Raw genomic sequence first — 14,219 nt, 5'->3', positions numbered from 1 at the left:
CAAGACAGCTATGAGCTGCCTGACGAGGCACTGGGAACTGAATCGCAATTCTCTGGAAGAGCAGGAAACGGTCTTACACAATCAAAATAAAAAGTTTTTTAGTTTCTTTGATTTAAACAACTCTACTAAATAAAACTATAATAATCACTTACGGAAAAAATTCATGTGAATTATTTTTTTTTTACTACTTAGTGTATGTATTTGGGTGTGCCTTTCACTGAGGGTACTAAAACATGCACACACTATACAACTGTGCTGTAGCCTGACAATGCACCCTTTGACACATCTAGTTGTAAGGACTGGGGTAAAGTTAAGTGGAAAGTGCTTGTCTGGCACGCAGGAGGCTTTGGTTTACTCTCTAGCACCACAACCCCAGACCGCTGTAGTTACAAGAGTATGCAACAGAAAAGACCCTTGTCTGCCCCCAACCAGGCAGACAAGCAGGCTGAAAGTAAGGCAATGGTGATGGAAGATTTACTACTTTTTCTCATACAAGAATAATCCATCCTAAGTTACGTATCACCAGCATTGTAGAAAAGTGAACCTAGACACCCATGCGTAGCTCACCCTATAATCCAGGACTTAGGAGGCCAAGGCAGAAGGATAGTCATGGGTTCAGGACCAGCCTGGGCTAGAGACTGAGACTTTAATTTACTGCTAGTATTTTAAAATGTCCTGCACAGCACTCTTGGTTCTAGGCTGAGCAGGTTTATGAGTTCTCTTTCTACATAACAATCACCAAGTTAAAGTCAACATCAACATAGGCATGGGCAAGTAAAATTTCCTCATTACTCTGAGAATAATCTAATGACAGGATGATCAATAATGCAGCGTGGATTTCCTAAGATCGAGGACATTTACGATTGTAACCTGGTGTAATCAAAAATAAGCTATCAATGGAGGCTGGAGAGATGGCTCAGAGGTTAAGAGCATTGCCTGCTCTTCCAAAGGTCCTGAGTTCAATTCCCAGCAACCACATGGTGGCTCACAACCATCTGTAATGAGGTCTGGTGCCCTCTTCTAGCCAGCAGGCATACACACTGACAGAATATTGTATACATAATAAATAAATAAATATTAAAAAAAAATAAGCTATCAACACATTATACACTCTTCAGATTGCCCAGCTGTGCCCTTCATTTTTGTAGTCCTGGGACTGAACCGTGGTCTTGCATGTGCTAGGCAAGCGCTTTATCGCTAATCCTCAGCCCTCCATTACCACATTTTTCTAATTCAGAATCTTGTTTAGGATCAAACGTTCATATGCTTTAGCTGCTCTTTAGTTGGGAATAGTACTTTTGATAGGGAAAGGTCATTCGTTAAAAATGGTCTCTGTTCCAGCAAGTTAACACTTGAATCATTGGGGAGGAGGGACTCTGAATTGAGAAAATGTTTGTGTAAGATTGGTCTGTAGGGCATTTTCTTGAGTGATCAGTGTGGGTGATACCATCCCTGGAGGTGGTCCTGGGTGTTGTAAGAAAGCAAGCTGAAGCTGGGTATGATGACGCACACCTTTAATCCAGCACTCGGGAGGCAAAGGCAGGTGGATCTATAAATCCGAGGCTAGCCAGGGCTGTTACACAGAGAAACACACAGGGGCAGGAAGCTGAGGTAGGGGAAGCATGTCAGTAAGCAGCAGCAGTACTCCTTCATGGCCTCTGCTCCAGTTCCTGCTTCCCAGTTCCCCTGGATGCTGGGCTGTGACAGGAGGTGTAAATGAAATGATCCCTTGCCTCTCCAAGCTGCTATTGGTCATAGAGTTCTATCCCAGCAATAGAAACCCTGATCAGCAGCATCAGTCTGGGTTTGTGGGGTGCTTCCTTGAGATCAGAACAAGGTCACAGGCTGTGGGAAGAACAGCATGAGGCTGTGTTCTCCACCCAACGTGTCCAGGGGAAACGCCCCATTTCTCCTGTGATGTTACTGTTTTCTGTCAGGTGTGGTGGTGCATTCCTGTAAATCTAGCACCTGGTAGCCTGAGGCAGGAAAATCTTAAATTCAGTACAAGCTGGGATACATAGTAGGTTCCAGACCATCTTGAAATACAAAAACAAAGCTGGGCAATGGTGGTGCACACCTTTAATTCCAGCACTAGGGAGGGAGAGGTAGGTGGATCTCTGTGAGTTCGAGGTGAACCTGGTCTACAGAGCGAGTTCCAGGACAGGCTCCAAAGCTACACAGAGAAACCCTGTCTCAAAACGAAACAAAATAAAACCCCTGCCCCCAACGAAGTCCAATCTCAATAAAGAAAAAAAAAATCTATGTACTTAGTACTTTGATTTAAACAATTTTAGTGACAAGGTTTCCTGTATCACAGGCTGGCCTTAACTTGCTAAGCAGCCAAGGGTGACCTTGAATTTCTGGTTTTGCCTCCATCTGAATGCTAGCTGATGCTGTGCTAGGACTGAACCCAGATTTTAGGAATGCTTGGAAAGCACTCAACCAACTGAGCCACAGTCCCAACCTTCCTAATAATTTAACTTGCCAGTTCTTCAGCTTTACCAGGGTTCTCATTAATCCCTGCCTAATAAAATCATTCTCACTTGATGAAGTTATTCGACCATGATCCTTGCTAACATGTGCAGTCTGCATGCTACCCAGTCTAACTTTCCCAGCAACGCTGAACGGCACTATTTCATAGACTTTAAGATTTCTCTCTCTGCAGTACTGGGGATTGAACTGAGGGACTCACACATTCAAAGCAAATGCTCTAACCCTGAGCTACAACCCCATCCATTTAAAGGCCACTCACATCTTTTCTAAGGTGTGTCTATCTTGTTGCAGATATGCTCTGTATTTGTGCTTTACTGACAGCTGTTTATAATGTTGCTAGCCTGTGAACAATTGACTCAACAAGTGTGCTCTGAGAAGCCAGGGTTCTCATGATACGATGGTTTTTGCTTACCTACACAACCTCCTCACTGGGAGGACCACTGTATTACCACCAGCTGTAAAAAAGGAAGGACGTTTCCACAGCACCACAGCGATCCAGCTGTGCTCTCTGTAGTTATAATCAAGGAACAGTGCTTTAAATTTTTATTTTGTTGTTGTTATTATTATTATTTTTGAGACAGGGTTTCTCTGTAGCTTTGGAGCCTGTCCTGGAACTAGCTCTTATAGCCCAGGCTGGCCTCGAACTCACAGACATCTGCCTGCCTCTGCCTCACGAGTGCTGTGATTAAAGGCGTGCGCCACCATTGCCTGGCTATTATTGGTTTTTTGAGATAGGGTTTCACTGTGTAGCCCTGGCTGTCTTAGAACTCACTTTGTAGACCAGGCTGGCCTCTAATTCACAGATATTCATCTGCTTTTGCCTCCTAAGTGCTGAATTAAAGGAGTGTGTCACCACCACCTGGCTTCTTGCTTCTGTTTTTAAAACTTTTAAAAAATTGCTTATTTTTATTTTATGTGTGTTTTGTTTTGCATCTCTGTCTGTTGACCACATATGTGCTGTCCCTACAGAGGACGGAAGAGGGCATCGGGTTACCACGTGGGTTTTGGGAATCAAACCTGGACCCTCTATAGGAACAAGTGCTCGTAATCATTAAGCCATCTTTCCAGCTTGTATTATTATTTTTGAGACACATTTTTACTATGTAGCCTTCAATTTTTCATCCTTCTGCCTCAGCTTCCTGGGTGCTGGAATTAGAGGCCAGCGTCACCACACCTGCCTAGAACAATGCATTACTTAGGCGAACAAGTGAGAATTATCTGACAAGCTGTTCTTTTTGGTAATGTCCACTGTGAGACTTCTCACAGGACCTGCCTGTGAGCAAGTGCCCCTTACCTCTCAGCACATGCTGATAACTGGACAACAGGAACTGCAGATGCTCAACCAGCTCATCCCATGTCTGCCACTGGGTTTTATCTGACTGCAGAGATAGTAAAAGCAGCAGGTAATGAATGCTTGCCCAGTTAGAGGTCCCAGTTACAGCACAGTTTCCAAAGCTCTTCCACGATGGCCAAACAGCAGGAAGGGAGGATGCTCTGGGCGAGGAGCTGAAGCAGAAAGGCAAGTACCTGACACTTGAGCAGTGATGTGGAGTTGTTCAGAAAGTAGAGGGCCTGGGCCAGAGACAAGGGGAGACGCGTGGGCGTCTCACAACTGTGGAGGAAGATGATCTCTAACACTTTGCAGCGCAGAAGGTGGCTTTCCATAGTAGTGAAGAACATCTCCCTGTGTGGAGAAGAAGGAGTTAGGCAGAAGTACATTCAAAGACTCTACGGTTTGCCCTGGATGCTCCGACATGCAATGGAGGTCTACAAAAACACAGGCTGCAGACAGAAATGGATTTGTTGATGAAGTAATAACTTGTAGGATGAGGGAACAGCCTGACATTTGAAAAAGACACAGCCAGGTATCCTGGTGCACATCCAGGGAGGAGGCAGGAGGATCATGAGCTCGAGGCCTGTGCTTCAGTGCTGTCTACCACTGAGATGGACCCCAGACTTTAAGTTTCTGAGTTTTTCATCAGAGATGATATACTCAAGGAAAACAGAATATCTTTAAAAGACATAAAATACTTAGCAATTAGGAGTTGTATTTAAAAAATGGTGAAATAAAACAAAGTCAAAATAAATAAAACAATGTAGCAAGCCCGGCATGGTAGTGCACACCTTTAAACCTAGCACTTGAGTCAGAGGCAGGAGGATCTCTGTGAGTTCGAGGCCAGTCTGGTCGACAAAGCTAGTTACAGGACAGCCAGGGCTGTTACACACAGAAACCCTGTCTTAAGTCCCCATCCCACTCCCTAAATCAACAACAATGTAGGTAGGTTGATTCTCTTGCCTCAGGCTTGAGTGCTGAGATCATAGGCTTCAAACACCAGGCCCAGCTCTCATTTACTAGAAGCTTCCTTATGTATTTAGCTACATGTTCCACCATGTTCAGGTATCATATAATAAGTATTTGTTCATATCCCGTGTACGGACTTTTGGGTTGTTTTCAGTATTTTACAATTGTAATCATCATTGTAGTGAATATCCTCATGCACATGTTTCATTATTATCCCAGCACTCAGGAGGCAAAGGCCAGCAGATCTCTGAGTTCACGGAGAGCCTGATCTCTAAAAATGCACAGAGAAGCCAAAACCAAACCAAACCAAACCAAACAAACAAACAAGCAAAAAAGGTAAACTCTGGCATGCACACGTGGTTGTCAGACACTGCCAAATATTCTTATATTTCTTTCGAAGGTTCGCATCATTTTTGCATTCTCATCAGGAATGAATAAACACCTGTTTTCTTGAAACCTTCTCTTTTGAGACGGGGTTTCTCTGCGTAACAGTCCTAGGTGTTCTGGAAGTCTCTTTGTAGACCAGGCAGGCCTCGAACCCAAGAGATCCGCCTGTCTCTATCTCTAAAATGCTGAGATTAAAGGTGTGTGCCACCACCGCCCGGCTTTTCAAAACCTCTTTAATAGAGAATATTATTGATCCTATTATTTTTTACCCTATTTGGGTATGTAAGAAATGGTATCTCATTTTACTTTCTAAAAACGATGAAGCTGAATGTCACAGGAGACGACAGTTACTGACTGTACTGTGCCACCAACAATGACAGATCAGGCATTTGTCAGGACTCATGGATGCCACCTATGTGAATCTGCACAGTTATAAAAGAACTGCAAATTACACCTGAGTTAATAACGAATAAGAGCAAAGGTGCTGCGTGCATCTGCTGGTGTAATTTACCCCTTCTGAGAAAATCTTAGTTTTAGCGTTGATTCAATCAAATCAATACGGTAGGGACATTCAGATCTCTTGAAAGCGTCTACTTCTTCCCAAGGACTTAAGCTTTGACTGCACTTCCATTGTTTGGGAACCTCCTCCTTTCATCTCAAAGACATAAATAGTCCCCCTACTCCTTTCTTCCTTTTTCAATTAGTTTGTGATTTTTCTCTCTGTAAATTCTGTTTCTGGCAGGCAGAAATAAAAAAGCTAGTAAAAAGTTACTTTTTAGTTTTCTTTTTTAATGGAGAAATCAACCAAAACCAAAACAAACTGATCAAACCAGACCCACCTCTGACTCCTCTCAGGGATGTCCAGCACAAACCCAAACATCATCTCAGCTATTTTATTCGAGCTGCAGGTAGGAGTCCTGTCCACCTCTACAGCAATGGACAACATCCTCTGAAGTTGACACACGATCCTGGATCCAGAGCACAGGATAGAAACAAGTGAGCGGAAAGACTTGGTGACAGGCTTTCTGAAGCTGGAGGTCCCCACCAATGTACACCAAGAGCAGACAGCTGGGTGTGGAGGTGCACTCAGAAAGCAGAGGTGGGCAGGCCTCTGAGTTCAAAGCCAGCCTGGTCTACATAGTGAATTTCAGGCCAGTCAGAGTTACATGGTGAGACTCTATGGCAAACAAAACAAAACAAACAAGCAAACAGCAACAACACAACAAAAGAACAGAGACTATTAGAGAGTCAGCAAAACCACAGGCCAAGGAGAGTAAGTTATTAGCTTGCTCTCACTGAGCAATTCATCTATCCAAATCCTTTTGCCAGATCATATGTGAACCTTTCGGAATCTGAGGGTAAACTACATAAGCAAAATGCTTTCAAATTAAAACCAGAACCACACAATCCCAAGGGTCTAGAGAACTTTAAAGACACTAACTTCTTGGTTTTGTAAATGAAGTACAAAATTACTAACTTTATTTTAATTTCTTTGTTATAGGAGAAGAAAGGCATCTGCCATTTAATTTTTTAAAAGATCTATTTATTTATTATGTATACAGTATTCTCAGTATTCTGTCTGCATGTACACTTGCATACCAGAAGAGGGCACCAGATGGTTGTGAGCCACCATGTGGTTGCTGGGAATTGAACTCACGACCTTTGGAAGAGCAGACAGTGCTCTTAACCACTGAGCCATCTCTCCAACCCCTGCCATTTAATTTTTTAAAAATGTAAACTACTTAATTACTTTTATGTATGAATATTTTCGGGTAAGTATGACTATGCACTATGTGCATGTCTGGTGCCCTCAAAGGTCAAGAGGGCTCTAGATCCTGCGCAACTAGAATTACAGGTGGTTGTGAGCCACCATGTAGGTGCTGGGAATTGAACCTGGGTCCTCAGGAAGAGCAGCCAGTGCTCTTAACTGCTGAGTCATTTCTGTAGCCCTACCATGTTTCTCTACGACACATCAATTCTTACTAAGACAAGTTTCAGAATGTTCACTGATGGACCTTCACCTTCTCTCCCATCAGACACAAATATGAGAGAGAGAGAGGCAGAGACATGGCTGGAAAGCTGAGCAACACTTCAGAAGGGAAAGTCTGGTTCAACAGCAGCCATTTAAACCCATCTTATTTGATGGAAAGGCATTATTTTCAGAAACAACCGCAGCCAGGGACAAACAATGGACAGGATGGGCAGGTTCTGGCTCTGCAATGATGCATTTATAAGTCACTGTGCTGTCCGTGTCCACAGCTAACCAACATGGTGACCATTTGTTAGAGTTTGGAGAAAACAACAGGGCAGATAGCCTCGGGGTCTTGGCAGCTGGCCAGCGGGTAGGAGATGGGTCAGGGCTAGAACTCAAAGGACAGGAAGGCTAATCAAGGTAAGCCTTTGAGCAGCGACACGGGACGGGGGTGTCCCCAAAGGGGGCAGCTGCCCAGAGTAGCAGACAAAGCAGGCTCAGGACTTGGGTTAGGGAGCTGGAAAGAGGGGAAGTGACACTCTGAAAGAGAAGTAACTGGAAGGCTAGCAGTGCGGGCCTGTAAAGGGGCCTTGTCTGTTGGTGGAACCCAGGGATTCTACCATAATCATACTCCAAGTCTAGACTAAGTCTTCAATGAGAATCAGCTGCTACAAGAGTTGGTAATCTGGGGCAAGCTGATCTTTGAGACTGGTCCTATTCTTTAAATATCAAATCCTTGCAGCCCCGGAAGACAACTTTGTGCTTGCTCCTTACAGCTGATTGGTGTTCCTGGTTAGGTTAGTCTGGGGAGACAGATGGCCACTGCTAGCTTTCAAGACTCCTGTTCCTGAAGAGGTCTGAGTCCCATCTGGGGGTTGCGTTAATTCATTTTCAGTCACCGTTTTGACCAGCCACTTGATGACATCTCTGGAATACAGAAAAGAAAGAAAGGAAAGGTTTGCACTGCTGTTTTACCTACAGTGTCCAGACCTGCATACTTACTCTGGGCTCCCAGAACAGGAGACTCCTCCAAACAGAGTCAAGGACCTTTAGGCTATTTTTTAAGTTTTTTATTTTTTATTTTTCAATCCAGGGTTTCTGTGTAGCTCTGGCTGTCCTCGAACTCACAAATATCCACCTGCCCCTCCATCCAGAATGCTGGGATTAACGGCGTGCACCACCATTGTCTGGTTATTTTCAATATTTAAATAAGTCTAATGAATATAACACATTTAGCTGCAGTCTGGTTATAAAAGCAAGCTGAAATATAAACATTTTTTTCTTTTTTCTTTTGTAGTACTGGAGACTGAGCCTAGGGCCTTGTGCATGCATTTTAGTCAAGTATTCTATCCCTAGGCTATCCCTCTAGCCCTCAACACTTTCCCAGAAATACCTTAAGGGAGGAAGAATTTAGTTCAGCTCACAGTTTTAGAGGGTTCTGTCAATGGCACTTGGACTTGTGCAGTCATGGAGAACACCCTGGGAGGGAAGCATGGAGCAGAGGCTGTTCTTTACTTCTTAGTGGATAAAAATCAGAAAAAAGAGGCTGTAGGAAGTGGCCAGTATGAGCTGTAATGCCCAGGACAGCTGCACCCTGTGACCTACTTCCTCCAAGTAGGCCAACACCTCTAAATACTATCAGTGTAATGTGAATTCATAAAGGAACTGACACATTCATTAGGGCAGAACCCCAAGATCTAACCATCTCTGGAAATATCATCACACACCATTGAGGTGTGCTTTACTAATCTAGTCAACTGGACAGACAAAAGTGGCTACATAAGTTATAATTACAGAAAAGCTCTTCTGGGGCAAAGATGACTTTCTGAGCAACAATACTACCTAACTAGGTAGAAATCAGGACTAGATGGCCAGGTAGGTCTTCACCAGCTCTCCACGGTCATGTACCATCTATGAAGGTAAGAACTAGGGCTGGAGGATGTGCAGTACAGACACTATATAGCGCTTAGACTCTATCAGTAAGGCAAAAACATTGTTAAGATATATTTTGTTGTTTTTCGAGACAGGGTTTCTCTGTATAGCCCCAGCTGTTCTGAAACACTCTTTGTAGACCAGGCTGTACCTGAACTCATGGAGATCTGCCTGCCTCTACCTTCCAAGTGCTTAAAGGCATGCACCACCACCACTTAGTCCTAAAATGTATTTTGATAAGCCACAGAGAAACCCTGTCTCGAAAAACCAAAAAAAAAAAAATTATTTTGATGATTACTGATTATTTAAGTAACCAATATAAAAAAGTTGTATTGAGCTGGGTGGTGGTAGCACACACCTTTAATCCCAGCACTTGGGACACAGAGGCAGAAGGATCTCTTTGAATTCAAGGCCAGCCTGATCTACAGAGTAAGTTCCAGGACAGCCAAGGCTACACTGAGAAACCCTGTCTTGAAAAATCAACAAAACAAAACAAAAAAATTGTATCGAATACACACACTTAATTGTTTCCCTCCTAAAACCACAGTAATACTAGAGAAAATAAAATTGTAAATACTGATTTGGGTGCGGTGGCACAAACCTTTAATCCCAGCCCTCGGGAGACAGAGGCAGGATGATCTTATGAGTTTGAAGGCAGCCTGGGCTACACAGTGAGTTCTAGGCAGCCAGGGCTACATACAGACCATGTTTCAAGGAATCAGAGACCTAAATATCTAAAATAATTCCACTCCTCTGCCAAAGGCAACTAACTTGGGGGAAAACAGATGTTATGCACAAAATTAGAGAAAATTATCAAATCAGATGTTTGGGCTCTAGCCCCTTTTGTTTTTCTCTATAAATTATTACTGATGAAATTTAGACAGCTCTTTATTTTTTATCTTATATGTATGTTTATTTTACCTATATGTATGTCTGTGTATCATGTATATGCCTGGTGCCCATGGAAACTAGAAGGTGGTGTCCTGTCTTCTAGAACTGGAGTTACTTATGGTCTGGAATTGCCATGTAGATGCTGGGAACCGAACCCAGGTCCTCTAGAAGAGCAGCCAATGCTCTTAACCATTGAGTCATATCTCCAGTATTGCTTCTGATTTCTAAAGATTTAATTATTTACGGTTACAAGTACTCTATTTGCATGTATGCCTGCATGATAGAAGAGGGCATCAGATCCTACTATTGTCAGCCACAATTCCCACAGCCTAGGAATTGAACCCAGGTCCTCTAGAAGAGCAGCCAGTGTTTTTAACTGCTGAGCCATCTCTCCAGCCCTGCTTCTGATTTAACATCATTTCTGACAGCTAGAAGACAATTTCTTCAAAGTTCTGCACAAAATTTATTTCTAAATATCTAAAATAATTAGCCTACTTATTAGTCAATACACGAGAGAAAAGATTTTTCAGACATGTGAGATCTCAGAATTTTACTTTCCAAATAATCTTCAGAACAAGGGAGTAATCCCCGCTACTTAGCCACATAGTCAGTTCAGTTCTTTTGATTTCCACAGTTTTTGGTATTTATCCCTTTTCCAATATTTAGCAATGAGGACAATCTCATTCTCTTGTAGTCTCTGGGTTCATCGTGAATGACTGAAAACACCCAGCAGACCAGTGTGTCTGAGAGAACTAAAACAATAAGCCTCCACTGTCAGGAGAGCACTTCTCTAGCGGTCTGATCTATTGATGAATCCAGATCTGAGTAGACTATTGAGAGATGGCAAAACTGGAAGGGGAGGCCCTAGCTGGAAAAGTGATCACTGGGGGCTGCATGCTGCGCTGGCCCCTTCCTTTACTCCTTTGCTTCCTGGCTGCCATGAGTTGAATAGCTCTTCTCCTGCCATGACAGATTGAAAACCTCCAACACTATAAGTTTAAATAAATCTTTCCTTGAACTGTCTTTTTCACACAGTTGTCAGTGATGAACTGACGACCACACTGGCCTTCACTCGTTACACCTCTCGGCATACTAGAGCTCTGACAGCTGATTATTACCTGACATTGTGAGGCTGTTTGTCACATGAAAGGACGGTGTTTGCGATGGATTGCTGTAGGTGCTGCCGCTGCTTCCTCAAGGTCTGCTGGAAGTCATCTTCCAGGGTCTGCACTACATAACGCAGAAAGAGGACTCGTCCAGGAAGAGTTTGGCCCTGAGGAAGAACAAATAAGCAGTCATGCTTGTTTCTCAGTCCCTTGAATGACCAGAAACCATGGGCTGTCATAACCAAGTCCAAGGGAAGGTCATGAGCCAGTAGGTTTGCCTGTATCAAAGAGAGATTAGATTGGTGGGAGACAGCAGCTATTCTGAGTCTATGGAATCCACCATAATATAGAGTCTACCATATTCTACCCACTGTTTTCCGAAGTGGCTGTACCATCTGTGTTCTCACCACAATGACAGACTCACTTATTCTTCACATTCTTGCCTAAAAATGTGTGCAAAAGAGATACTATAATAAATTCTATCTTAGCCCCTTTAAATTAGTGTTAAGTTTGAATGTGTGTCCTCTACAGGCTCATGTTCCAAAGAGGACAGCTCAGCTGGTGCTAAGTCACTGGGAGTATGCCTTTAAAGGATATGTCTTGATCCAGCCCCTTTTCTCCCTGATTTGTGAATGCTGTTAACTGATGACTTATCTCCACTGCCACACCTTTCTACTGGACTGTCTGACTCACTAGTTTGGAACAGAGCCAGCCAGCCATGGACTGGAATCTCTGAAACTAAGAGCCCAAATAAATCTGTCCTTTCAAATTCTTTTAAGTAGTGGTCACTGTGAGGAAAATTCTGATACAAGGATCAGCTTATCCATAGTCATGCACAAGAACACAAAAGTCAGTCATTCTGCAAAACTGAGATCCAGGGGGGGATACACTCTTCAGAGCAATGTCCCAGAATGTCTCTAGTATCCAACTTCCTCCAACCAGTACCAATTTCCTCTAATGCCATCACCTATGAACCCGCCAATGGAGTAAAAGTCCTCATTCAGTCACCCCCTCCACCACCACCACTTTCTTTCCTTCTGAGACAGGGTCTCTGCGTAATCCTGGCTGTCCTGGAACTCACCCTGTAGACCAGGCTAGCCTTGAACTCAGAGATCTACCTGCCTTTGCTACACTCCCCTACCAAGTGCTGGCACTAAAGGTGTGCAACACCTCTGCCCTCTATTCAATCACCTTTTTAAGGGTTAAATCTACAAGCTGGAGACAAAGCCTTTAACACATGAGCATTTATAGGACCACAGGAGGTGGTGTGTGTCCATATATATATATTTCATGATTTATTCATGGCAAAATATACATGTCTAAAAATTTATCCATTTCTTCCATTTTATCATTTTTGGTCATATAGTTGTTTAATCTCTAATGATCTTTTTTTCTTTCCTTCCTTCCTTCCTCTCTCTCTCTCTCTCCCCTTCCCTCCTCCCTCCCTCCCTCCTTCCTTCCTTCCTTGGTTTTTTGAGACTGGGTTTCTTTGTATAACTGTGTACCAGCCCTGGCTGTCCTAGAACCCCCTTTGTAGAGCAAAATGGCTTTAAACTCTGCCACCTGAGTGCTAGGATTAAAGGTGCGTGCCACCACTCCCAGCTCCTTTATTCTAAAGTTTTCAAATGTTCTGTTAATTCACTAGTGTGGGATTTTTCCAGCTTTTTTATGTAGGCATTTAGTGCTATAAACTTGCCTCTAACACTGCTTTCATCGTGTCCCATAAATTTGGGTATGTTGTGTGGTCATTTTCATTGAATTTTAGGAAGTCTTTAATTTCCCCCTCTATTTCTTCCTTGACCCATTGATGATTCAGGTGAGCATTGTTTAATTTCCATGTGTTTGTGGGTTTTCTGGAATTAGTATTGCTGTTGACTTCTAGTTTTAAAGCATGGTGATCTGATAAGGTACATTGGGTTATTCCAATTTTTTTGTATTTGTTGAGGTTTGTTTTGTTACCAAGTATGTGGTCAATTTTTGAGAAGGTTCCATGAGGTGCTGAGGAGGTATATTCTTTTCTGTTTGGATGGAATATTCTATAAATATATGTTGTCCATTTGAGTCATAACTGTTCTCTCATTTCTGTTCATTTTTTGTCTGATTGACCTGTCCAGTGGTGAGAGGGGAGTGTTGAAGTCTCCCACTATTAGTGTGTGGGGTTTAATGTATGATTTAAGATTTAGAAGTGTTTCTTTGACATATGAGGGTGCCCTTGTATTTGGGGCATAGATGTTCAGTATTGAAATTTCCTCTTGATGGATTTTTCCTGTGACTAATATGAAATGTCCTTCTTTGTCTCTTTTGACTGATTTTAGCTAGAAGTCTATTTTGTTAGATATTAGGATAGCTAAACCCGCTTGTTTCTTAGGTCCATTTGATTGGTATATTTTTTCCCAACCTTTTACTCTGAAGCGATGTCTGTCTTTGAGGTTGAGATGCGTTTCTTGTATGCAGAAGAGGGATGGATTCTGTTTTCGTATCCAATCTGTTAGCCTGTGCCTTTTTATGGGTGAGTTGAGTCCATTTACATTAAGGGATATTAATGACCAGTGGTTGCTATCTCCTGTTAATTTAGTTTTCATCATTGGTGATGTCAATTTGTGAATTTTTTTCTTCTTCGGGATTTGCTGTAACGAGATCATCAACTGTCTGTGTTTTTGTTGGTGTAGCCATCTTCCTTGGGTTGGAGTTTTCCTTCTAGTATTTTGTGTAGGGCTAGGTTTGTGGTTAGGTATTGGCGAAATCTAGATTTGTCATGGAATATCTTGTTTTGTCCTTCTATGATAATCAACAGTTTTGCTGGGTATAGTAGTCTGGGCTGGCATCCATGGTCTCTTAATGTCGGCATAATGCTTGACCATGACCTTTTAGCTTTCATTGTCTCCACTGAGAAGTCAGATGTAATTCTGATAGGTCTACCTTTATATGTTTCTTGGCCTTTTTCCTTTGCAGCTCTTAATATTCTTTCTTTACTCTGTATGTTTAGTGTTTTATTATGTGGCGAGAAGACTTTATTTTTGGATCCAGTCTATTTGGTGTTCTGTAAGTTTCTTGTATCTTCATAGGCATATCTTTAGGTAGGGAAAGTTTTCTTATATGATTTTGTTAAATAAAATTTCTGTGCCTTTGAGTTGAA

The 14,219-nt window shown here is 42.6% G+C and overlaps 1 protein-coding gene across 2 annotated transcripts in view; it reads right to left on the bottom strand.

The window, feature by feature from the left end:
* Positions 1 to 14,219, bottom strand: part of Simc1 (SUMO interacting motifs containing 1) — a 33,252-nt gene that overhangs the window by 1,243 nt on the left and 17,790 nt on the right. For both annotated transcript variants that reach the window (XM_038332593.1, XM_038332594.1), the window contains 5 exons: positions 11,096 to 11,250; positions 7,929 to 8,081; positions 6,022 to 6,150; positions 4,021 to 4,177; positions 3,788 to 3,872 (listed from right to left, as the gene is read on the bottom strand). In XM_038332593.1, coding sequence (XP_038188521.1) covers positions 3,788 to 3,872; positions 4,021 to 4,177; positions 6,022 to 6,150; positions 7,929 to 8,081; positions 11,096 to 11,250 — 679 coding nt within the window. The remainder of the gene's footprint in view (positions 1 to 3,787; positions 3,873 to 4,020; positions 4,178 to 6,021; positions 6,151 to 7,928; positions 8,082 to 11,095; positions 11,251 to 14,219) is intronic.

This window comes from Arvicola amphibius, chromosome 6, assembly GCF_903992535.2.
Source record: "Arvicola amphibius chromosome 6, mArvAmp1.2, whole genome shotgun sequence".
Lineage (NCBI taxonomy): Eukaryota > Metazoa > Chordata > Mammalia > Rodentia > Cricetidae > Arvicola > Arvicola amphibius.
Note: the sequence above shows the minus strand (reverse complement) of the source record. Positions and strands in the feature narration are given on the sequence as shown.